Here is a 26,714-nt window from a genome sequence, read left to right as displayed (position 1 = left end):
TCTTTCTTGTAACCGTGAAATACCTCTTGCTGTTTGCTCAAAGACTTTTTCAACTGCTGCATTTTGTCAACCCGTAATTGACCCACAATGCTATCATAATTAGCAGAGTGTTTTGCACAGTAGTGTCGCTTGATATTGTACTCTTTCATTACTGCTATAGTGTTTTGACAAATCAGGCAAACAACATCTTGATTGTGTTGAATAACGAAGTAATTTATACACCACTCATTGTTGAACTTCCGCCTTTCATAATCAACCTTCCTTTTCTTACTTTTAGACATTTTTACTATGCTAAGCTTTTTGTAGAATAAATATTAATATATTCACCACACTGCACCCATAAAGTAAGATTTATGTTACTGAATCATTTCCAGAAGAACAAGGCGGTTTTCTAGAACGCTTACTAATGACGCAACAATAATGCTAATGATGTAATAATGCTAAAAGTCAATAATGCTAATCATGACGTTACAAATAACAACATCTTCCGATCTAACAGTGAAAAGTATTTAAAAATAATAGGCTACTTGATGAAGAATGTGCGGGCCACGTAAATGGGTACCGCGGGCCGTGCTCTGGCCCGCGGGCCGTATGTTGCACGCCTCTGGTGTAACTTATGCTCAATGCTGGACAAGCTCAGTGTGAACCGCGCATAGCTTTAGTTGATCTCTTGCAGAAATATGACCGAAACAACTGTAGCGCATATCGCTCTCATTCAATTAAGAAAAAAGTTATGTTGCGACTGTAGGCTGCGATCGCTACCACAGAAGTCGGGGGGAAAATCCTTGTGATACACGTTTTAAAATTTGGCTCTTATTTAGGCTACAGTGTTTGGCTATTTTTTGGTTAAAGTTTGGCTACAGAATTATTTTGAATCTGGCAACTTTGCTTGACTTGTTTGGCTGTCTGCAACTGTAACTCTCGACTGAGTGCGCATACTGCTTGCTGTGTAGCCTACCTAAGAGGGTGTTGCGGTAGTTTTCAATAGTCCATAGCAGTAAGGCAGGGTTTTATAGATTTTCCTAGAATTGGTGCTATGACGTGAAAGAACAGTTATCTTTTTTTCATCGAAATGTCTTCTGAGAAACAACCACAGACCAATGTTCCAGAAGGGCCAAAGTCAAAAAAGAAGCAATCTCTCTTTTCGAAGTTCATGAAAAGCAGCTCAACAGAATATCTATTTGTTAAATGGCCCGTTGGAGCAATATTTGGAACATTGATGGGATATGGTAAAACATGTTTGCTTTATAGTTTTATTTTTGTTGCAACATTTATCGAAGTGATATTGCAATATTAAAAGTATAGGCTAGTTTATCGTACTCTAGGTCTATCTATTCATGACCGATTCACAGTGTTTGTCTATTGTTCATTATAGGGACAGTGAAATATTGATTCGACTCACTGCTAATTTTTTATGATATAGACAGCTGGAAGGTTGCAGCAAAATTCAAAAAAATTGGCAGAACTGCAAAAAGTATTTGTTTTGATGTAAATTCATTCTCATCAAAGGAAATGCTACTTTTTGCATGAGATTACGGGTACTAGAACATTGGCAGAACCTCACAGCTCTGCATTGTGAGGCTACCTCCCATTGCCACTGTAGCGTGAAGCCTACCGCTGCATTATTATAACTGAAATAGTACCAAACATAATATCACAAATTTCCATGCAGTTGGTTGGTGCATGACTTTGTGAACTAAGAAGCTCCGAGATCAAGCAATGCTGGTTCGACTCTTGGGGTGTGCTCGTGAGCAGCGCATTCTAAGGACTGCTCTCCACTCAGTGGTACCGTATCTAATGGATGGAACAATTCTTTAGCGACAACACTTTAACAATCAGAAACTTTACACTGTCAATCTCAGTAACCAGGCCTGTGGCAGTGGTTCAAAGCCCTTACAAGTAGGCTATGCATTATGCAAAACTGCCAAGATTAAGCTCTCAAAGAAGCTTGATAAAAATTTAATCAGTTAATTTATTTTGGTAATACACACGTAGACAATTCACATTTGCTATGCCTGGCCTGGGTATACATTACAACTATACATATTGTGGTAGTCTTCAAGCAGTAGTTGTACCAAATTTGTCATAACACTATGACCCTCCAGTTGTCCACCTTATTTTTGATTGAGCAATCCATAGTTCGTTAGCAGTCCTGTTTACACGTTTAAAACGCAATGACTCAAAGTAGATCAAAAGCTAAATTGTGAATTTCATGTAGGCTACTGCCACTGAAGATGGAGACAGTTTAGTTTTTGAAATTAAAACTTTCTTTATTTTAGTTAGATTTACTAGGTGTTCCAATTCACATTGCTCCTAAATAGTCTACCTCTGGCATTTCCTTTTGGCTCTGAAGTATAGGCTACAACTGTACATGTAGGGCTGTAGGCCTATTGGTTTAGGCCTACTATTAGGCCTATGCTTAGCCCTGAGGCTAATATAGAACACAATCAGCTGCATGTCAAAGCATGTGGTGATGATGTTTGAATGAAGCTTGAACGGATATTTGTTTGATACTGCATGAAAGCCTACTGTGGCTACCTTTGCTTCAAGCCATTTTTGTGTTGCTTGTGAAATTACCGTACATTGGACTGTGATCTAGGTCTAAGCTGTGGTGCAATGGACACAAAATAAAATGATTGTTATTCTATTTTACTAATATGCTTTCATATCCAGAAGCTTTGATATCATCTTCCAAATGTTATTTTGCAGGTTACTACAAAATGACTTTTGGTGGTGCTTTCCTTGAAAGTGAAAAACTTATCGAAAACATAGTTTTTTGGAGTGTAATGCTTTTTACTTCACTTGGGTGCACTTTTTCTGTGCAATGTCGATGCATAGCAGCTTTATGTGTCCCTACCATGGTTGGTACAACTGGAAAAGGCGTCTTGAAAGCAATGGTAACAGCTTGGATATTAGCAGGTAGTTCTGTCATGTTTAATTAACATTAACTTCAAACATTATTACCAGGCTCTTTTCTTTATCGTATGTCAATCACCAAATGATTGCACTGCCTGGTTTGCTTACTTTGTGGTTTTTTGTTTGTTCGCTATAGACAACTATTGTCTGCAATAGAATTGTAATAATTACAATTACTTCTACATTTGACAAAAAATGATCTTCCAATTTGTTTGAAGTGCCATATATTTTTATATGACTTCATTTTTTCATCCGTTAGCTAGTTCTTCAAAGTTATAAACTACTTGTCTACCTAGATAAACAAAGAAATTCAGATTCTTTTTTGTTTGTTTCAGAAGATGTGGAGAGAGTAATTGTAGATGTAGGCTAGCTAGTTTAACTTATGGGGTGTGCCCTAGGGTGTTGCAGGCGCCCCATGAAATTTAAATCTTGGTTTCACCATGCTTACCTTTTTTGTGGTACTGTGTTTAGATCAGTAGACCACAAATATGAAGTTTCATAAATTTTCATCGACGTTTACCTCCACCGCCGAGGCCATTTTGAGGCCCACTTTTTGAAATTTTTCATGTATTTTGCCACTAGAGGGCAGTGTATAAGTTTTGCAATATTGGGGTATATTTAAAGGATGCCCTATGATGTTCTGAATTGTTTAAAAAAAAAAATTGGAGAAATGGGATAAGTATATCCTAAAATATTCAAGTTTTGTCACTCATTTTTTGCACATTACTGCCCCTAGTGGTGAAAAGAAAATTAAAATATCTTGAAAACTACTCATCATATTGTTATGGAACTTGCATGCACCCCCCCATTTTCATGGGTAAGGAATTTGATTTCAGCAATATTTTTGCAAAATATTACCACTAGAGGGCGGTAGTTCTAATTTTGAACTATTTTCCTGTGAAAAGGCAATATTGTTGCATTTCTTGAGCTGTGCTTCTGAAGAATACAATTTCATGGCTTATGCACAACAAAATTTATTCAATTGTAAAGAAACTGCATGCATACCTGTACTATATCAATAAATCCAAATAGGCAATGTGAGTCTTAGTTAACACAATGTCCGCAAAGGCAGTTTTGTGTTGATAAACGACGTTTTCTAAGATTTGGTATCTTTCTTCAATCCTCCTCCACTGCTTGAATATAGTTTTGCGGATTTTTTTCTTGTTTTGCTACATGAAGAAAGTCGGATACCAGTTTTACCCTCTCTGCTGTGTCATTACAGACTCTGAGTGCACTTATGATACCATTAGCAGAAGCATTGCCATCATCTATTTCCCACTCTTTCGGGTGTTTGACATGAAAAGTTGTTGAAATGTGCAAAAGTTCAAAAAACATTTTGCTGCTGGCATTTGCATAGGAGCACAATGACAATGAGTTATCATTAACAATGTCTGGCAGCTCTGGCTTACCGTATCCATTACCAAACCTGTTTGTAACCTGGCCATGGAAACTTGCATTTAAATGCAGCAGAGTTCTAGCCAAAGCTTCCTTTTCATCAATAGTGACTTGTTCGAATGTTCGTCCCATAGAGCTAATGGGATCAGCTCCCCAGTTACATACCATGTGTGCCTACCTAAAGCTTTTAAAGCAGCAATACTGATAATTTTGTCTACTGCATCATAGCTTTTGATATTACTTACCAGTTGCAAATCTTCTCAGGGTGCTGATGCAGCAATTGGACAGTTGAACCACCATCCATTAAATTAATACAAAAGCACAAAGGTCAACAAATCACTCTAATTTTTGTATTTGTGACTTGAAAATGATTCCTTGCGGTAGAAAGTCTTACAGCATAACTATCTTATAGCAATAGAGCTGCTTTCCCATCCACCTTGCTCGATGGACTGTACCACATTTCATGAAGTTGTACTGTCCACTGTTGATTCCAATCTACACCGTCATCAGGTCTAAAAGTTCTTTGTAATCACCCCTCTGATAATTTTGCATATCTCTCTCAAACTTTATGTGCTTACACTTTTCTGCTTTGAGTTGTTACAAATTCTCCCAACTCTTTTGAGGATTTTTGGTGTGCAGTACAGCTGCAGCATGTGGGGTTGCATTGAATCCTTTGTTCCGGAATCTTTCGAATAGTTCAATGCCTGGAGATCTTGACGTTTCGACTTACAGGGCTTCCCACACATGAGAAAGTATAACTTCTCCAATATGTTTTCTGCATGCTAGGCAGAGAAGTGGTTTGTCTAGCTTTATTTGAAAAAAAATGCATGCAGCAGAGAGATGGCTTGAAAAAAGTTTTTGGGTGTTGTTGTTTTAAATTTTTCTTTTTTTTAAGGCCATTTCTCTGCTGCATGCATTTCTCTCTGCTGTCCATCGAGCAAGGTGGATGGGAAAGCAGCTCTATTGCTATGAGATAGTAATGCTGCAAGACTTTCTACCGCAAGGAATCATTTCCAAGTCACAAATACAAAACATAGAGTGATTTGTTGACCTTTGCAGTTTTGTATTTAATGGATGGTGGTTCAACTGTCCAATTGCTGCATCAGCACCCCGAGAAGATTTGCAACTGGTAAGTGACATCAAAAGCTATGCTGCAGTAGACAAAATTATCAGTCTTGCTGCTTTAAAAGCTTTAGGTAGGCACACATGGTATGTAACTGGGGAGCTGATCCCCTTAGTTCTATGGGACAAACAAGTCACTATTGATAAAAAGGAAGCTTTGGCTGGAACTCTGCTGCATTTAAATGCAAGTTTCCATGGCCAGGTTACAAACAGGTTTGGTAATGGATACGGTAAGCCAGAGCTGCCAGACATTGTTAATGGTAACTCACTGTCATTGTGCTCCTATGCAAATGCCAGTAGCAAAATGTTATTTGAACTTTTGCAGTTGCACATTTCAACAACTTTTCTTGTCAAACACCCAAAAAAGTGGGAAATAGATGATGGCTATGCTTCTGCTAATGGTATCATAAGTGCACTCAAAGTCTGTAATGATTCAGCAGAGAGAGGGGTAAAAGTGGTATCCGACTTTCTTCATGTAGCAAAACAAGAAAAAAATCTGCAAAACTATATTCAAGTGGTGGAGGAGAATCGAAGAAAGATACCAAATCTTAGAAAACGTCATTTATCAACACAATGAAGATGCACAACTGCCTTTGCGGAAATTGTGTTAACTAAGACTCACATTGCCTGTTTGGATTTATTGATATAGTACATGCATGCATGCAGTTTCTTTACAATTGAATAAATTTTGTTGTGCATAAACCATGAAATTGTATTCTTCAGAAGCACAGCTCAAGAAATGCAACAATATCGCCTTTTCACAGGAAAATAGTTCAAAATTAGAACTACCGCCCTCTAGTGGTAATATTTTGCAAAAATATTGCTGAAATCAAAGTCCTTACCCATGAAAATGGGGGGGTCCATGCAAGTTCCATAACAATATGATGAGTAGTTTTCAAGATATTTTAACTTTACTTTTTGCCACTAGGGGCAGTATTGTGCAAAAAATTAGTGACAAAACTTGAATATTTTAGGATATACTTATCCCATTTCTCCAATTCTTTTTTAAAACAATTCAGAACATCATAGAGCATCTTTTAAATGTACCCCAATATTGCAAAACTTATACACTGCCCTCTGGTGGCAAAATACATGAAAAATTTCAAAAAGTGGGCCTCAAAATGGCCTCGGCGGTGGAGGTAAACGTCGATGAAAATTTATGAAACTTCATATTTGTGATCTACTGAGCTAAACACAGTACCACAAAAAAGGTAAGCAAAATCCGAGAGGGTCGGGGCGCCTGCAACACCCTAGTGTGCCCTTAAGCAGCACATCTCAAGCATAATTCCCCATTCTGCTGCACTTCCTGGATGGAATAATTTTCAGGCAACAACTCTTTATCAAGTTGAAGCTTAACTTTGTCAATTCTGGGTCAGTAGTTCAATACTGCTACAAGGGATTAAGCATGAAAGGTTTTTTTAATCTAAATAAAAATTTTGACTCAATCTCTTTTCAATTGGATTGAAAGCGTTCCACTTGCTTATTAAAATCTTAAAGATCATTGATCAAACGGTACTTTATGACTCCTTCATGTCTTGATGTAATCTTTATACCTGTAGCACTATACAACATCGAGGCTGAAAAGATAAACTTCTTGTGCTAAATGTAATATGTATAATGTAACCACCCCAACAGCACAGTTGGTTAGCGAGTTACTTCGTGAACGGAGAAGCTTCAAGATCAAGCGGCACTGGTTCGAGTCCCAGGATGTGCGCTTGAGCAACGCATTTCAGGACTGCTCTCCATTCAGCGGCACCTAATAGATGAATAATTCTCCCGCAATAACACTTCAACAATCGGAAACTTCACTCTGTTAATCTCCATAACCGGCCCTGCGTCAAATCCTCTACAAGTAGGCCTATGCGAAACTACCGGGAATAACCTATCAAGGCTTTGTCAGTCCGAGGATAAAGATCCAAAACCAACCAGGCCTAGTGTGTACCCGAACACATTTGAAACACAGATCCTATTACTTGTTAGGCCCTGTTGCTAACATATTGATGCATGCAAGTGAATCTATACGCAGTATGGTGTGTGTCGCAAAGATGCAAAGTGAACAGATGGGACTTTTAATCACTATGTTGCATTCCCCTGTTTCGGATGGCTTGATGCAAATTGTGGTGAGTTTCCCACCTTACAAAAAAATGGATATTGCAAAATTCTTTATCCGCGTCTTTTCAAAGTGTTACTGTACTTTTTCATTACCAATTTTTGTAAAGTTGAGAACTTGAGAAGGAGCGATATTCCTGGTGTCAGCACTACCTGACTACTTACTATAGAACAGCTAGAACAGCGAAAATTGTGTTTTGCTAACCATACCGGTGTTGCTAACCTCTACACTAGCCATCAAAAAATTTCCCAAAATATGTGTTTTTTGGCAGTCGAGTGTAGCAAGAATTGACAGCGATAAGCAGTTAAGCACGTGTTTCACCCATGAGGCTGGCTCTTTTTTTATGCACCGATCAGATTTTAAGATGGATATTTTAAGATATAACCATCATTGTATATACCCACAGATTACCATCTACCGTGGTGGGTCCCTTTGGTCACAGTAAGTCCCTCGCCTCCATGGTAGGTATCTTCCGTGTAAGTATGGTGTGCCTGCTGAGTGTTTGGGTGTGTGGACGGCTCTCGGAGTGGACACATTAATGATGAGTCAGGTAATAAATCCATTTTATATGAAAAATTGTAAACTTGCAAGGTGTAGTGGTAACCATCTTGAACTCTGAATGTTGCTCAAAAAAAAAAAAAGGCCAGCCTCATGGGTGAAACACGTGTCTATCGCTGTCAATTCTTGAACACTCGACTGCCGAGAAACACAATATTTTCAAAGTTCAATATGATTTAGTGTGCAAAAGTTGATGTCAAAGATGTTGAATACAGTAGAGTTCACCTAATTTGTCACCTTAGGGCAGCGGTTTCCAACCTGGGAGTCGCGAGCCGTTTTTTGGAGGGTCGCAAGGCGCCTGAAAATTCGGTGTAAGCCTATTGTTTTCAATTATTTTTTGCCAGTAAAGATTAAAAACCGTGTTTTTTCTCTATCGACCATTCCTCAACCTAAGATTATTCTATTGTTCAAACTTTCAGACGTTGCAAGGCTTTAACAATAGGAAAGCATTCGACATTTTTCACCAAGTTCTTGTACATTGCTTTGTGCAGACTAAAGTTAACCGGTGTAACCACACTATGGCAAAAAAGCAAGATTATTTAGAGTCCTGTGCAAAAAATGATTTCTCAGTATCTTTTCCAATGGGATTGAAAAATTTTAGTGTCGGCTGTTTTGTTTGAAAGTACTTTCAGCAACAGGTGTTCGCATTGACAAGCTTAATAGTTAAAAATATGCAACACCGACCATCTCACTGAAACTGATTTGAATAAATCCATAAAGGATTGCAATGAATTCAACTCATTAAACTCAGAAAATTCTCATTATTTTTTCTTCTATATAATTGTAATATCTAACCAAGCGTGCTGCAAAATGGAAATAACAATCTGAGGAAATGTATTAAAAGCAGTAATAACATTGCAAAAGATGTTTTTGGCTTCAGAAGTTTACATTGGAACAGCTAAACTAAACATTATTGGATGTTGGCATGAATCAAATTTGGTTAAATTTTGCAAATATGTTTTTGTTGAATACTTTCATGGGAGGTCGCAATGCTATGTTGATTGCTCTGAAGGGGTCACGGTGGAAAAAAAGATTGAAAATCCCTGTCTTAGGCGATTAGAAAAAGGTGACAAATTAGGCAAACTGACAAATTCTACAAACAGGTCAAAAATTTAATGAATTCTGCCGGGACCGACAAAAATGTGACTAATAAGGCGAGCTAACAAATTAAACAATGACGATTTAGACGAATTTTACTGTACATCAAACTCTCAATCTTGAAGTGCTTTGAACACCAAACACTGTTGTGTCAAATTTTCTTCTTCTAAAAAAAATTTGTTGAATATTTTTGCATAGAATGGTGCAGAGATGCTTAATGACAGTGAAAAAGTAATGGCAGCGAACATGGATAAATTGAAAGCAGATTTGTGGAAAGAGCCTGAGGAATTGTCTAATCTTGAAAAGAAGAAGCGTCGACGAAACGTCAGGGATACCTCGTTGGAAGAGCCACGCAATCCATCCAGAAAATTACGTGCTGATGCTGTGAAACGATGCACAAGTAAGAATTTTTGTCTTGAATAGCCTACTGATAAGTTTGGGTATTCATCAAGATTATTAACTAACAGTAGCTTAGGTGCAGAGGTGGGCAGTAGCGCGCTACTGTTGTAGCGGCGCTACTTTTTTGGTAAAAGTAGCGGTAGCGGCGCTACTTTTTTAGTTGGAGTAGCGGCTGCAGTAGCGGCGCTATTTTTATTCCAAAGTTGCGGTAGCGAGAGAGGCGCTACTTTTTTTCAGTCGCACTCCCGCTACCGCTACTTTTTAATTTAAATTTTAAAAAAAATGCTTGTTTTTTTGAAATACTGGCGTGGTTAAGCAGCTATATAGCCTAATCGGCTTGATTGCAAAGTTTCGGTCTTTTCTAGCTGACGTCAACTTCTTCGGCGAATATCTCCGTGTGATGAAGCCTATCTGCCAGGCTTTAGACATTCTACAGGGCGAGTCCAAGGCATATTAGGCTACGGAGTCTTGCTTCCAACCATCACAATTTGCGGGAAGAAGTTAACCGAGATCATTGATCTTGTGACCTGTGAGGAGTTGAAAGTGAAAGTCCTTGAAGGGGTGAAGAAACGATTCAACAAGTGCTTCAACAACATGAAATGCGTTATGGCATCATGTCTTCATCCCTTCTTCAAGATGCCGTGGCGACAATTTCCGCACTACGTTTCCACGGATGATGCTGACGCACTGCGAGAAAAAGTCAAGACAGATGTAATTCGACTGTTGCGGGAGACATCAAGCCAGGTTGATACCGAGAAGAATGACACCAACACCAGTCATGACTCCGAGGATGTAGGCTATTTTTTGGAGTGTTTGCGCCATCCCGCGAAACGTCGGTGCAGAAGAAAGCAACAATTGTGGACGCCTTTTTTTCGGACAAGAGCAAGTCCTTGAGCTTTTCGAATACCGAGTTAAAACATCTGTTCATTAAATACAACACCCCCATTCCTTCCAGTGCTGCGATAGAGAGACTTTTCTCTGTTGGAAGAGATGTGCTTAAGCAAAAGCGGGCAGGACTTAGTGACTCTCATTTTAAAATGCTCGTGTTTTTGAAAGATGCGTAACAATAAATTTCCCTTAGAATGTTTTTCTATAACGATGTCAAAATGACAGCGTAAACGAATGATAACATTCGTTTTCAAGGTCATTTTTGCGTCCATATAGGGACTTGAGTGTTTCCTAGTATCATTTTAGACAAAAGTAGCGGAAAAAGTAGCGGTAGCGCGCTACTTTGGCCCGAGTAGCGGTAGCGGGTAGCGGTAGCGCGCGCTACTTTTTCCCAAGTAACGGTAACGGGTAGCGCGCTACTTTAAAAGTAGCGGGTGCCCACCTCTGCTTAGGTGTAATGTCCAACTGATACAATATTCAATAAATGTGATTTTTACAGCTATCTGCAGTTTACATAGCCCACTGCAAGAATACAACAAACATTTAAGCCTGATGATGTTTTGCAAGACTACGCGTTTTTGTTTTAAAGTTTAAGAATGCGTTGTGCAAGTGCATTTAAAATATAGCCTACCATTAAACTCAGTAAACTGCATAGGTTACAATTTCTAAGTGTCGGTATTGAAAGGACAATACTTTTAAGATTTATTCCAATACGGCATCGACGAGTGCAAGCGAATGATGAGAAAGAAACACAAGGATTGCTTGGAGTCGATCGGCATACCAATATTGAACAGCATTCTGTGCGTGGCTCTGAAAGCAACCTTTGTTTGTAATATCGTTGGGTGTACGTAGACCGCTTTATATGCATTGATTTAATACATAATTGTTGTGTACACCAAGTAGATTAGATGTTATGTTATAAAATTTAAGTAAATCATGTCATTGTTTATGCTTTTTACAATGCAATAAGTTTTAGCTTTAAAAAGAGCTCCTTTGTGGCACTTTTGATTCGCAAAACAAAGTCTTGCAAATATACTCGTAGGTAATAAGCTAATTTTAAAACATCATTCTGCTTGCGCTGAAAAAACTTTTTCTGGAGCTTAATTCTCACAATTCTGCATACTTTGATAAAATGGGTTTTGAACTAACGCTACAGAATTTGACAAATTCAAGTCTTATCAATTGTAATTGAATTGGTGTCTTTGAACTACCCATGAGGGTGGATTGAAAAAACGTTTTTATAAAATTTTTATTAGCTTGGGGTTGGAAAACTTGCCAATTACTACTAAAACTAATTGTGCAAAATTAGAATGTAATCTGACGAGAGCTTGATCTGCCACCAGCCACTTGAAAATTTACCATTGGGCCGTTCCGTATCAATTCACACAGTCAAGAAATTCAACCTCTTCAATTTTTCTTAAATTTTACACACCTTTTCACTATTTTATATGATGAACACTTGCAAAATTTGAGTAAAATTTATTGAGAAACACGAGAGTTATAAAGCATTTAGTTTGGGGGGGTCTGCTGAGGGGGCAGAATTTTTTTTATTTTTGGCCATGTTTGAGGTCCTATCAATTAGCCTACTACTTAAGTAAATTAGGTAAGAACCCAATTTTTTTACAGGTGATAGTACTGCTGACAAGTATTGAAAAAACAACATCGTTCACATTGTCACTCTAAAAGGTCAAAGGTTAATAACATTCAAATGTGGCCGTTTCTAGCTCTCGGCTAAAATTTTCCTAAATTTAAAAACCTTGCCAAGACCCTATTTTTGATTGGTTTTGGCTGACATTTAGTAGAAATGTTGTTTACAGGATTCTCTATGAACTGAGAAAATTTTATTACAAAATATTAATGGGGTTGGAAGGTATTTAATGTGAAACACGGGTCGAAATGACAAAAAGCAAAAAAGAGGTTCTTTTAATATCCCGGTTACCCAATACCCATGACCCCAGTGAAAATTTACACTGATATTTCATAGAGAATCCTGTAAACAACATTTCTACTAAATGTCAGCCAAAATCAATCAAAAATAGGGTCTTGGCAAGGTCTTTAAATTTTGGAAATTTTAACCGAGAGCTGGAAACCGCCACATTTGGATGTCTATGACCTTTTAAAGTGACAATATGAACGATGTTGTTTTTTCAATATTTGGCAGAAGTAGGCCTACTATCACCTGTAAAAAAAATTGGGTTCTTACTTAATTTACTGAAGCAGTAATAGGGTTTCAAACATGCCCAAAAGTTAAAAAAATTCTGCCCCTTTGGCAAACCCCCCCAAACTAAATGCTTTATAACTCTCATGTTTCTCAATAAATTTCACTCAAATTTTGCAGGTGTTCATCATATAGGATAGTGAAAATATGTGTGTAAAATTGAAGAGGTTGAATTTCTTGATTGCGTGAATTGACACGGAATGGCCCAAGTGGCTGCTGGCAGATCAAGCTCTCGTCAGATTACATTCTAATTTTGCACAATTAGTTTTAGTTGTAATTGGCAAGTTTTCCAACCCCAAGCTGATAACAATTTTATAAAAATGTTTTTTCAATCCACCCTACTACCCATCCGCCATTCTACCCAATCTGCCGAGTGACGACTTGTATCGAGAATTAAACCAACATTGCTTGAACTACCATTTCCACTCTTGTGGAAAGGGATTCTTTCTCCAGGGAGTTTTGCAACATTATCTGTTCAGTATAAAACTAGAAATAAAAGTTCAAAATATTAACCAGAAATAATCTTTGAATTTTTTTTATCTTGGTCATGAGTTGAGTTTTAAACACATTTACCCTATTTGGTGTTTGAAACAGGGTTTGACAGCTGGTGTGGCGGGGTTCCCCGGTATGACGATGCTGTTGTGAATTCTCATTACAACGAAATGGGAGAAATACAGAATAGTTTTAAGGGAGAATTTGACGTGAACTTGAAGTGGAAGGTAGGTTGTTATTTTTTGCTTAATTCCGCTAAAAATATTTTTAATGCCTACAGGATAATTCTAATATCTTGAGCTATTTTTATGATATTGCTTCTGTTCTTATACTGATCTGGAAAGCCGAATAGATAAATTATTTCATTTTACGTTTTAAGTTGAACCAGTTAGGCTGCCGCTGAAAACATATCTAACTACTGGCTACTTTGCTGTTTATGTACAATTACACCGTATGAGATTATCGGACGACACATTATCTAAGTTTAATTGAACACATTTCTATTTACTTTTATTACTGTAAGACTAAGTAACTGTTTGTAAGCAATTCTACAGATTGTAAAACATTTCAAAAAGTAAAGAGATACCGTACTCTTACACACTACAGCATGAAACGCTTATAGACTGTACTGAAATATCAGCGGTAGAACTAAATTCAAAATAGCAGGGCACTTTCCATCACCCAATTGAGCTACGCAATTCTACAACTTGTAAATAGGCCGAGGGTTTTAACTAACCTAAGCATTCGATGCCTTATCTATAGCGACTATTGAAAATCATCGGCTATTCATAGAGGTTGGTGGTCCCTTCAGTTAGTGAGCTTTGAGGAATGAGATGATAAGATCATCGGCATAAACAAGAGTAAGGTGGCTAGTTTCTTTCGGCCGCGTTTCGTTCTGCAATTACGTTCACTTAATATATTCACTCTGGGTAGAGGTGAACGGTGTTTTTCATTAACCTGCTTAAGTGCTTAAGCCGGGTGTCGAACCAGGTTTGCATTATTGGAAAGCCAATGCCTTGTCCACTATGCCATCCCACAGTCATTCACAAAAATACATCAAAATTTGACCCTCCAACTTATTTGCGCTACTCTTTCTACAGGTTCCGCGTGTAACGGAGACTACCGTTGTGTTGACCGTCACGGAAATAGCTGATCAGATCGAATCACAACTGAACAGCAGAAAAATTGTTTTCGACTTTTTAGTAGCAGTTGTTCAAAAAATTGTTGCCATTTCATTCATCTTTGTCTTGTCAAGGTAAAAATACCTTACATAGTTTAATTTCATGCAGCTGTTTCATCTTGCTTCTGGGATTGTGTTTATTCTGTAACGTTTTTGAAGCATCTTATAAAAGTCTTCGGTCTATGCATAGCCGTAGGAGAATAAAACATATTGGGAGAGCAAACAATATTTGCCAAACTTTGTCTTTGCAAATATGCTTTCAAAAGTGCAACATTACTCACAATCTCTGAGGTGGTGTATAGTCTAATACAGGGGGGGGGGGTCGGAAATCTTTTTTTACAAGAGAGCCATGAAAGTTACATTTTTAAAAATGTATTTCCGTAAGAACCATAATAATAAATGCTATAACACTTAATAGAACTAACGTGTAGTGGCAGGTGATGAGTTGTAAAAGTGGGACAAAGTGCTGACTGTCTGGGGGACCTCTGTCAGAATTTTTTGAAAACATGAACTAATTTGGTGCATTTTAAACAGGGTTGTTATTTTACCCGACCCAAAAAAACCCGGGTGGTTTTTTTTAAAAAAACCCACCTAAAAAAACCCAAAAATACCCATAAAAAAACCCAGAGCATAATATTTGTCCAGGTTTTATTAGAAAATTTAAAAAATGAACAAAAACACTACAAGGCACTTAAAACAAACTTTAAATTAGGACTTAAGGATGTGATTGTGAAGTAAATTTCCAAGAATAAACTGAAAACGCAGTGGATATTGTACAGTAGCCTACACAAAAATCAAGTAATGCCACTTTGTGTATACTACATTAAAACTCATTTATGCAAGAAGGCCTTATAGTTAAACTGGTGAAAGTACTACTCTACTGTAGTCTGTATATATGATCTGAAATGCAATTTAGGAGGCTATTTACCAATTATAATACAGATTCTGGATTCTAACGCATGGCTGTTTCAGAGCATTTGCTTAAATCAGTGTTTCTCAACCTTTTTTGACCCAACGCCCCCTTCATGAACCGGCAAAATTTTATCGCCCCCCAACAAAAACGATTAATTACGCAAAGCGAAAAAATACTACTAATACTACAAAAAGTGCTCAATGCCAAGCAAAAGCCAAGCAGAGTGAATTACATCAAATATACAGCAGACTAGTTAGTAGTTACCAGTCTCTAAAATCCTTACAGCCTGTTTTACTCTAAAAGGGGGATCATCAGAAGATCCTTATTCAAATGATTGATGATCCCTCTTTTAGGGTGAAACAGGTTGTATGGATTTTAGAGACTAGTAACCATATTTGATGAAAAGCAAATATATATTTGCGAGCATGAAAATAGTATAGGCCTACTGGTAGTCAATGGGAACCTTGGACTTGGTAAGAAAGTGCCAGTTTCTTCACATCCGGTGTAAAGCCAGTGAGAAACGTTCGAAGATCACCTCTTTTGGATATGTTAAGTGGGTTTCGCTGTTTGGTAGGCTATGTAGCAGAACAACACAGCTGAATCCCTTTTCCACCAGGTATGAGGTAGGAAATGCTACCACGAAGATACGAGCTCTTTGACGAAATCGTTACGCTGGGCGGTAGATGGTTTAAACCAGAATGCTCCCTAATAATCAAAACGCCCCCCTTAAACCGAGGTAATCATACCACCCCCCTGCAAAATCAAAACGCCCCCCCCCCCCCCCGGGGGGCGGTATCTCCCCCGTTGAGAACCACTGGCCTAAATGGACATTGGCCACGCAATCGCTCAATTGCTCATCCATTACTATACATAATATATATATAAATTTTACACACCTTTTCACTATCTTATATGATGAACACCTGCAAAATTTGAGTGAAATTTATTGAGAAACACGAGAGTTATAAAGCATTTAGTTTGGGGGGGTCTGCCGAGGGGCACAATTTTTTTTATTTTTGGCCTTGTTTGAGGTCCTGTTACTGCTTAAGTAAATTAGGTAAGAACCCTATTTTTTTACAGGTGATAGTACTACTGCCAAATATTGAAAAAACAACATCGTTCATATTGTCACTTTAAAAGGTCAAAGGTCGTAGACATCCAAATGTGGCGGTTTCCAGTTCTCGGTTAAAATTTTCCAAAATTTTAAAACCTTGCTAAGACCCTATTTTTGATTGGTTTTGGCTGAGATTTAGTAGAAATGTTGTTTACAGGATTCTGTATGAAATTTTTAGTGTAAATTTTCACTGGGGTCATGGGTAACCGGGATATTAAAAGAACCTCTTTTTTGCTTTTTGTCATTTCGACCCAAATTTCACATTAAATACCTCCCAACCCCTTTAATATTTTGTAATGAAATTTTTTCAGTTCATAGAGAATCCTGTAAACAACATTTCTACTAAATTTCAGCCAAAACCCATCAAAAATAGGGTCTTGGCAAGGTTTTTAAATTTTGGAAAATTTTAGCCGAAAGCTGGAAACGGCCACATTTGGATGTCTATGACCTTTGACCTTTTAAAGTGACAATATGAACGATGTTGTTTTTTCAATATTTGGCAGAAGTACTATCACATGTAAAAAAAATTGGGTTCTTACCTAATTTACTGAAGCAGTAACAGGACCTCAAACAAGGCCAAAAATAAAAAAATTGTGCCCCTTGGCAGACTCCCCCCCCAAACTAAATGCTTTATAACTCTCGTGTTTCTCAATAAATTTCACTCAAATTTTGCAGGTGTTCATCACATAAGATAATGAAAAGGTGTATAAAATTTAAGAAAAATTGAAGAGGTTGAATTTCTTGATTGTGTGAATTGACACGGAATGGCCCAATGGTAAATTTATGGCTGGTGGCAGATCAAGCTCTCGTCAGATTACATTCTAATTTTGCACAACTAGTTTTAGTAGTAATTGGCAAGTTTTCCAACCCCAAGCTAATAAAAATTTTATAAAAACATTTTTTCACTCTACCCTATTGTAGGCCTTACCATGGCCACCTAAAGATACGGCCTGATTTGTCATATTTTGCAGAAATTTTCAGGTTTTTCTAACTTTGGCGAACGTTTAAATAAATTTTTCTAAAAATTAGATTTTTACCCTTTCTTTATTCTTTTCCCCAGATGACACAATAGGTTTTAACATCCTCACATGTTGAAAAACAAAGAAAATTTGATTTCGAAGATTTTAGTCAGACTGTTAATTTTCAATAACAGTCTTAATTTGCGTTTTTCAACTTACTTTTTCTCATTTGCTACTGCTTCCCCAAGGCAACAAAAAAGTTTTATGTCCTTAGGAAACCGCAAAAAGTAAAAACATCTCAAAAAATGTCAGTGAAGCACTAGCAGTAGCTGTAATCAAAATCTGCAAAATGTGACAAATCAGGCCGCATCTCCAGGTGGCCATGGCCTTACCTTTGAGCAAGAATTTCGATTACGACTCGGCTCAGAAATACATAAGCTAACTCGCTTAGTTTCTGAAAACATATGCCGAGTATGTCATTAAGTTTGAAAACATTTTTTTTAAGAGCTAAATCATACAACACGAGCTACCGGACTGACTTCAGGTTTGATAACATATACTTGACGTCTTACTTTAAAAGAAAGGACAACGAAAGAAAAAAGCAGGTTGGAAGTGTTTAGTCTATTATGTAGCGGTTGTATCCCACCGTTCGATGTGAGATTATCATCATAGCCTACCTTCTGCTGAGCTCTCTGGGAGATGTTCAAGGAATTACAAACGTACCTTATAATACTAATCAGGGCCTGATTAACTATGAGGCACAGGCCTCAGGCCCCCTCGTTTTGGGGGCCCCCAATTTTTTTTTACATTAGTAGCCTACCGTAGGCGTAGGTAGTGAAAATTGTTGCGCCTGTGTGTGCACAGTTGCCATTTGGAGTAACGATGTCAAATTGTGTAACGATTTTGCAGTAACCGTTGAGCACTCCTGCTTTTCATCGAAAGCGATTGCTAATAGGAGCCCCTAAACTTAGCTGTGCCTCGGGCCCCCGTGAGCCTTAATCAGGCCCTGATACTAATACAGATACTGTAATTGTACAACATCGTTGAATTTCAGTTGTTTGAGATTGGTATCTAAAACTACATTGCTGAATGTAAAGTTTACACTGAAGAAGCTATTTAGCCTAGTAGCTTCGTGAACGAAAAAGCTTCAAGATCAAGCGGCGCTGGTTCGACTCTCAAGGTGTGCGCTTGAGCAACACACGTTTAGGACTGCTCTCTGTTTAGCGGCACCTAATGGATGGACCAATTCCCTGGTAACAACATTTCAACAATCGGAAACTCCACTCTGTCTATCTCGGTGACCGAGCCTGCGTCAGTGGATCAGAGCCTGTAGGCTACAAGCATGTAAAACAGCCAGGATTAAGCTCTCGAAGCTTTTCCAGTCCGAGGATAAGGATTCAATCAATCAACTGTCACTTTTACGTTGATATAACGTCGGCTGATGTTAAACTACATATAGCGAAATAAAAATAGTAATTGCTAAGTCAACAGTTGTTTCCAATTTGATTGAAAATAAGAACCGGTTTGACAAAACTGCTTTCAGGGAAAACGAAGTATTCTACCCTTGACGAAAATGGAGAAACGACGTGTCATCAGCGTTCTTTCGATACAGTTGACAAGTGCAGAGTCAAAAACAGTGGTGAGCAGTAGGCTGAAAAAGTGCAGGGCGATTATATTGACAGTAATCTTTGCCGAGTATCCTCATTTTCAATCGTTAGTTCATGTTTGGAGCAAAAACAGCAACGCCTTTTCGTTTTTGGTTTAGTTTTGGGTGCGTGTGGCCTGAGGTCAAGGTTGCCAGGTCCGCGGTTTTCCCGCGGAATTGGGCTAGTTTGGTTGAAGAGTTGCGGGAAAAGTTGAGTAGTCGCGGGTTGCGGGTTTTTGGGCTTGTTTTTGTTTTTTACTGCGGGTTTTTGGGTTTGTTTTTGGAGCAATATTAAACATAAAATAGCAAAAAATCACAACAGTTTTCAATGAAATTCTATAAATTTCGCTTTACAGTGAATGAATCAGAGTGAATTTTAGGTGAACTTTTTTCTGTTAAACTGGATTACGTAGCGCCTTAGCGGAAAAGTGACGAAAACGTCACGTAAAGGAGCAGTGCCGGATTAAACAAGTGCCGGGCCTGTAGCAGATTGATTGAATGTACAGATAATGACTGGGAAGTAATTGAATATTTCATAGATTTGATACTTTTTGATTATAGTGTAGCCGCTCTTGCCCCATCGTGTTTCGCAGGTAGGCTACGTAGTTTTTAATCAACTTCAATTTTGAAAATGATCTCTTTCCTGTAGCCTACAATTAGTATACCATCATACATAGATAAATGCATAACAAATTGTCAGTTAGGAAACGTGGTGTCAATGTTGTTTTCTTTAATCGAAGTGAAATACTGTAGTTAGATGTTGTATAGAAGGTTGATCAGAACAGGCAGTTGCCTCCAGCGGAAATTACCAGTTTTTAAAGTTTACAATAATTAGGAAGGGATAAGACGTTGGGACTAAGTAATTTAATCCTACAACTATAATATTCTCCCATGCCATTCCAGTTTGCAAGCCAAAAATTACTTACCAACTATGTTCGACAGCTTTTTTGCAAAAACAAATGTTTTGCTCACCAAGCGCGGGCCCGTAGCACCTGCTACATCTGCTACTATAGTTAATCCGGCACTGTGAAGGAGGAATGGTATGGCTGCTTGTTTGATCTATTAATTATTACCTGCTCCCAGTGCTCTGTCTTACTGTCTACTACCAGAGTGGCACAATTTGTTCTCTCCCTGCTTCCATTGCCCTTCAGCAATGCAGCAGTGGAACGCATTGGGGTATTTGGGGTTACATGGCTCGTTGTGGTGTTGTTGCAACAAATTTCAACCGACACGAGCCATGTATTGTTTGTTTACCTCGGATATGTACACCATTGAAAGCGACTCCCAAGCTAACACTAGTGATTTAGAAACTAATGCAGACACTGTTTTTGAACTGCTGATGTGATTTCCAAAGTGTAACAATTTAATGTGTTAGTTTGAGTGTAAATCGTTGCATTTATGTGTACTTTTACAGTATTTAATACAAAGGTCGAAGACTCGAAGGTAGCATCAAACAACATAATATTCCAGCAACTAATCTGTTGAACAATCATTTAGTGGTGCAAGCAATTAGGCAGAAGTAAACAGAATGAAAAAATAGTTTCAATGTTCCCTTCATCATTGTTTTTTTTGGGCAACGTTTTTGTTGTTTCTTGATACAATTAATTTTAAATCCTTATTGTATATATCTTGCATTATTGCACATTTAGGACTGTGCCTTGCTGTTTAGGTGTTTTTTTAAGTGTGAGAAATAAGATCTTTGATGATTGATTGTGTTTCGTCAATTTGGACTGATTTTGTGAACGAATTCTTCTAATTTTGGGATAGTTTATACAAGCAACAATATTGGGCTATTTTGGGCTAGTTTGAAATTGCTTTTGGGCTGGAAATTTTGAAAACATCTGGCAACCCTGCCTGAGGTAATATGTAACTTTATGTAACTTTTTTTAACTACTTGTTTCATATATTTCAGATGTTTCGGGTCATCAAGTTGATCGCTGAAATATTCTTCACTCTGGTCATATTCTTTTTTGATTACGTAATATTTTTTGTTCTCGATCTCATTCGACGTCACGCCAGAGTAGACGTCACAATAGTGGGAAGGCACAAGCTCGAAGGTGAAGAAATTATGAAATAAATTGATTTTTAGCGACTCAGCTAGAGAGAAAAAAAATAAACGCGAGACAAAACCAAAACTTATTGTTTTATCTGAAAATGCATTCAAAGAGATACTTGTTTTTTCTCATTCCTCTCTATGTGAGGTCTGACTTTTACTTTATTTAAGAATCTAGCAAATCTGATATGAAATCTCAAATGGAATCAACTTTAAATGAAATAATTCAAAAGGATTTGTGTGAAGCGTTGTTCATTTGGTGGTATGCGTTTTTGCAGCCTGTTTGCAAACTCTTATTTTTGCATTGCTATGACTTCAGCTGATGTTTAAAATGCATTTATGCTTGATAAAAGTAGTAACTTATGGTTTGGACACTTGCTAAGCCACTAACAATTACTGAAACGCATATACATTTATCTTTTGACGCAGTCAGCATTACTGGGAACCGTTCAGTGGCTTCCCTTCTCAAGAAACTATTTCTCCCATTCGAAGACAACGTTCATCTCCTTAACACTTCTCGCTCAAATTTTGGTACGTTGTGGTTTAGCTTCTCAGACAGCCATCATTTTTACGGGTCTGCTACTATTCGGTAAGTCCGTTTCGGTGAGTTCCTAACCTCTAACCCCTAACCCTAAAACGGCTATGATAATTAGGCTACGGTACCCGATAATTAAAAAAAAATTGAAAAAATCCCCATTAAGGGATCGGATTCACCAAATCGGACTCACCGAAACGGGCCATTCCACGTTTTTACAATACAAAAATGGCGGATGTTGTATTTGGGCTGTATGCTTGGTTGTTTAACTTCGCTTTTGCTTAACTTCTGTGTTAACACCCATCAACGTTTTAAGTTGTGAGTCTTCTAACTCAAATTTAATATTTTAAAACATTTGAAATTGATGTTTTATGACACTTTGGTGATACGCAAGGTAGAAGTTTGTTTTTTCACCAACTCTTATTTAATCATAAACAGTGAAGTAATGACGTTAGTGATCTCCGTAAAGAGTATGGACAGATCTTGAATAATGAAAAAGAAGAAAATTTTACAAAGTCTCTAATGTATTCATTTTGAACACAAACTAACTAGAATGCTATGGCTCAGCACTATTTTACGATGTGGCGCTTTTATCGCTTTGTTGTGATAAGTGTATGAAAGAGGTGATATTCGGCCTACAAAAGTTGCAATTTTTGCATTGTTTTAACGTTTCCAGACAGCAGCTATTACTATATGGAAAGACCATTTCTACCCAGACAGCAAATCGTTTCTTACATTGATTCAACGTCTTTTCTGTCTGGGCATGAACAATTGAACATGTATCCACGATTTTGAAAGAAAATGATTACTTTTTGTTTAAACTCAGCAATGCTGGATAGGAGTGATTAGGCTGCATGTCGTTAGAAAATCTAAAATATACATCATATTCGTACGAGTCATGTCAATCATTTTCATAGATGGTTGTAGCAAAGCCAAACTGTTGGTAGCATCTCTAAACCTTTCACAGGCGGATTCTTCATTTTTTGGTTTGTTTGGTTGGTTTTGGTTTTGAATCTTTATCCTCGGACCGACAAAACCTTGATAGGTTATTCCTGGTAGTTTTGCATACTTGTACTGTAGAGGCTTTTGACGCAGGGTCGGTTACCAAGATTGACGGACTGAACTTTTCCGATTTTTGAAGTGTTGTTGCCGGGGAATTACTCCCAGGGATATCTAGAGAAGGGGATATGAAGGCTCGCAACGATTGCCTTATTCTCGTGACACTACCAGGGCGGTAGTTTGTAGTGCTTTAAACATGTGGTTCTTTTTAAAATCGTAGAAAGTTTTGTAGTGCAGCTGGTACAGTGAGCTACCGGAGACAGTTAGCAAATGTTACGTAGAGCATATTTAAAGAATACTTGCTTCCAAAGACAGTTGAAAAGTTACCAGTAAGCTGTTTTTTTGAACAAAGCCTTCGCCGTAGGCTAGATGTAAAGCAAGTATATGGGTAGTTGAATTAACAAGCAACCATGAGCATGCTGTGAATATCCAGGCCTGATGCTAATAGCGCAATGCAAGTTATCATAACAAAATTTATTAAACTGCTATCGGTGCCAATTGTCATTTTACGATAAACACAGATTATTTACGATAAACAAAAGCCCTTCTATTGTCAGACGTAATAAAAGCCTTCGTATCCCCTTCTTTAGATATCCCTGATTACTCCATCCACTATGTGTGGCTGAATGGAGAGCAGTCCTGAAATGCTTTACTCAAGCCACACTCCGAGAGTCGAACCAGCGCCGCGTGATCTTGATTGCCAGGGCGTAACCATTGAGCTAGCGGGGCGGACGATTTTGGTGACAATTTTGCGTAATTTCTTAAATGATTTTGTGTGTCAACTTTTATCACTGAAAAATTAAAGCTCTAACTATCATAGATTGTCTTCCTAAAGTGCATCCCCTTGAACGAGAGACTTACATTTGGATTGGAGGGTTGTATGCTGTGCTGCTGTTTCTCACCATGTTTGACGCATACGCATTACGTTTACGTCACGTGATAGCTGCGTTTGCGTATCGACGATGCGAAAAGAAACGCATCATTTTTCTGTATAGCGACCTCATGCGGCGGAGAAAAAATCACATTGTGCATGTGAGAATGACAGTTCAGAAATTAGCACGAAACCACCGGTTGCAAGTGAGTAAGGATTAAAATAAATAGAGTTTTGCTTTTAAAAGCATGATTGTTAATTATTTCATAAGTGTAGATTGAACGTTCTTTTTATCTGCCCAATACTGCGAGTTAGCTGTGGTATGGCGATTTTTCACAAGCTTTCGGAACACAGTTCCCCAGTCGTGTGCAAATGACTAAAAAACTGTGTTCCAAAAACTAATGATACATCTCAATAAATCTTGCAAATGTTTAAATGTCTTGTTATGACATTTTTTGTGTGTTTTCAACGGCCATTTAAAGATGCTGATTGCAAATGAAATTTATCTGGCACACTATTCTAGTGGAATGTTTTTGTGGTGGAATGTTTTTCGTAAATTGCTTTCCAGGAATCTCGCCGTGGTGGTGTGTAGCCTATCCCTGTTTGAATTTATGTCTCGATTAATTCAAAATTTATAATGTGTCACTGATGGATAATAATCAAGAACCTTGGACTTTGCTGCCTGATCTACGTACCACTGAGCATTTTCTATTTCTTTGAGTGTGGCTCTGAGGAACAGACCACAGACCGCAGTCAACGACTATAGTTTTTTATTTAATTTTGCAACGACAATAATTTGTTGAATTATGAAAAAACTTAAAAAAGAACTGGACTATTTTTAGCAACGGTATTCGTTCATGCAAGCAACCCGGCAGGTTTACCCCAAGTGCGAGCCTCTGTTTCGCTTTGTCAGAATCGGAACTCCAACCTGTGTTATTTGTGAGGCAAAGGAAAAGTCTTCGCAAAAATTTATCAAATGCGACGATCCAAAGTGCCACATGGTTTATTGCAATGTTTGCTGGGCGGAGGTCGGGGTGAGTGTTTTCATTTCGGTCACTTCATCATTCTATTACATTGTTCTGACGAATTCTTTCGCGTCCAGTGTTTTTTCCGCAGTTTGATTGAAAATCCAAGCAGTTCTGCCGGGCTCTATTTCTAGTCCAGTTTCTTAGAACATGAACACATTTAAATTTTCAAGTTTTTATTCCCAACAAGCAACAACCTGGATAGTTCCCATCTAGCAACACGCATTTTAAAAGTAATCAATAGATTTAAGCTTGATGGCGAGCATCGCTAAAATGAGTCCGGGCGCTAAAGGATTAACTTAACATTAAAAAAGGACTCATCATACTTTATGTTGATATTTGACGTTTTGTGGACAGTTTTCATGTCACTAAACCCTTTGTCAGTTCGTAAAGATTTCGTCATAACTTTCTGTTGCTTACTTCTTTCAAGTCACCAAATATCTTACTTCATTAACCATAGTAGGCTATACCGTGTAATCTACTTGATGCATGTTTCCCTAGGGCAAGATTAAACTCGTCAGAACAAACAAAGGACAAAATAATGCCAGTTTATTAAACTTGGATACGAGTAACATTTTGAAAACTCATCAGTACATGTGAAAGTTTGTAAAATGTTTTATGGCTTTAATGCAATTACAAAACATGAACTATGAAAACATCAACCAAATGTATTTATTCAGCTTTCAGTGGGTTTTAATCTTTTAATAGTTTGTTCTTTAAGTGAGCTGGGTTGTAGAAAGCCCCGACTTCGAACAAAAAGTTAATGATTTCCTACGAAGACCTTTGTTTGCCCAAAACCACATTTCATAAAACAAGTAGCCTATGTAATGTATAGACATTAGAGTTAGACAATTGCAAGAGAAAGTTTTATCATCAACTTGCTAAGGGAACGTTCAAATATTACGTAACGCTTTTTTTCCGATTTTTTGACCCCCCCCTCCCCCATGTAACGCCAACGTAACGCTTTTTTCAATCCCCCTTCCCCCATGTAACGCTTTTTCACTACGAATTCAGCACAAAAAACTACCATTCCGTACTCGAAAGCGTTACGTAACGTTTTGCTTGAACCCCTTACCCCCGATGTGACGCTAACGTAACGCTTTGCATAAACCCCCCCCCCTCCCCCTCGAAGGCGTTACGTAATATTTGAACGTTCCCTAACTAGCCGTGAAAAAATGTGTAGGCCTGTATTACAAGCACAACCAACAATAACAACAACTATAAGCTATTTTGCAATATCAAGTAAACAACGTTTATGAGCTATTTGCTTTTTTTGCAACTTCCAATCTATCTGAGGATACGTGAAAAAAATACAACTATTTTCAAGCCTTTTTCAACACAGCAACGTTGTTCGGAGTAAATAAGTTCACTTTCTTTGCGTGATTTCATTCTTTCTGAGAGTCACATCTAGTAGCTTGAATACTGACTGCTCGAAGAAGGGGCATTCCATCCGGAGTTGAACATTAACTCAACCGTGACCTGTTGAAAGCGTTGCGGTTGTGTAGTAGATTTGCTGCAAGTGAAGTTATGGATAGCACCTAGAAATTGTATTTTGCATCGAAACGTTTAGATGCACTGAACTTTATTGACATAAGTTTGGTTAATCAAGCTGTGTACTGCATAGCAAACCTTCACCAGGTGTATTAAAGAAAAGAAGTTAATTTTCTTGCTTTTGCGTTGATTTGTTTTGTTCAGTCATATGAATATATTTTGATTCTATTTGAATAAGAATCTTCTGATCATCCGTGTAGGTGAAACAGGCTGTTAAGGATTCAGATAGTAATAACTATATTTGATTTAATTCGCTCTGCTTTGCTTTTTTGCTTAGCATTGAGCACTTTTTGTAGTATTAATAGTTTTCATTGTTTGAATATATTCTCGTATTTTTTAACTTCAAGAGTATCTGTTGGGCTTGTAAGAACTACGCACCTACTGAGGACGAGCTACAGGCACTGGAAAGCACAGAGATTAAGGATGAATCCTTGTCAGTGGATTCCGAAGATGATTTTTAAGTATTTTGGTTTGACTAAATAAAATATTTGTGCGAATACTTGACAAGTGTTCAAAAATTTGAACAAGTGCAGGGGTTGCGTTTAGTCTGAGAATAATTAGGTAAGAGGTCTAAAAATGAGCAAAATATGACTTTGAATGTTTCTAAAATATA

The 26,714-nt window shown here is 37.8% G+C and overlaps 1 protein-coding gene across 3 annotated transcripts; it reads left to right on the top strand.

Moving 5' to 3' along the window:
* Nucleotides 1-613: 613 nt before the first annotated feature.
* On the top strand, nt 614-26,600 carry LOC145777181 (E3 ubiquitin-protein ligase DCST1-like). 3 transcript variants are annotated; one of them, XM_082588499.1, is made up of 14 exons: nt 614-1,229; nt 2,710-2,919; nt 7,414-7,553; nt 9,398-9,599; nt 11,187-11,330; nt 13,299-13,423; nt 14,297-14,451; nt 17,868-17,967; nt 18,906-19,001; nt 20,920-21,064; nt 21,490-21,591; nt 23,475-23,731; nt 24,401-24,559; nt 26,449-26,600. In XM_082588499.1, exons 1-14 carry the CDS (start codon nt 1,073-1,075, stop codon nt 26,560-26,562), a joined length of 2,106 nt encoding a protein of 701 aa, XP_082444625.1. In that variant the 5' UTR covers nt 614-1,072; the 3' UTR covers nt 26,563-26,600. The 3 variants fall into 3 exon arrangements, with proteins under 3 accessions (XP_082444625.1, XP_082444624.1, XP_082444626.1); XM_082588498.1 differs by having other exon boundaries at nt 616-1,229; nt 24,368-24,559; XM_082588500.1 differs by lacking the exons at nt 2,710-2,919; nt 7,414-7,553 and having other exon boundaries at nt 618-1,229; nt 9,465-9,599; nt 24,368-24,559.
* The last annotated feature ends 114 nt before the right edge of the window (nt 26,601-26,714 follow it).

This window comes from Aplidium turbinatum, chromosome 9, assembly GCF_918807975.1.
Source record: "Aplidium turbinatum chromosome 9, kaAplTurb1.1, whole genome shotgun sequence".
NCBI lineage: Eukaryota > Metazoa > Chordata > Ascidiacea > Aplousobranchia > Polyclinidae > Aplidium > Aplidium turbinatum.
The sequence above is the reverse complement of the archived record's forward strand: the minus strand, read 5'-3'. Positions and strand labels throughout refer to the sequence as shown.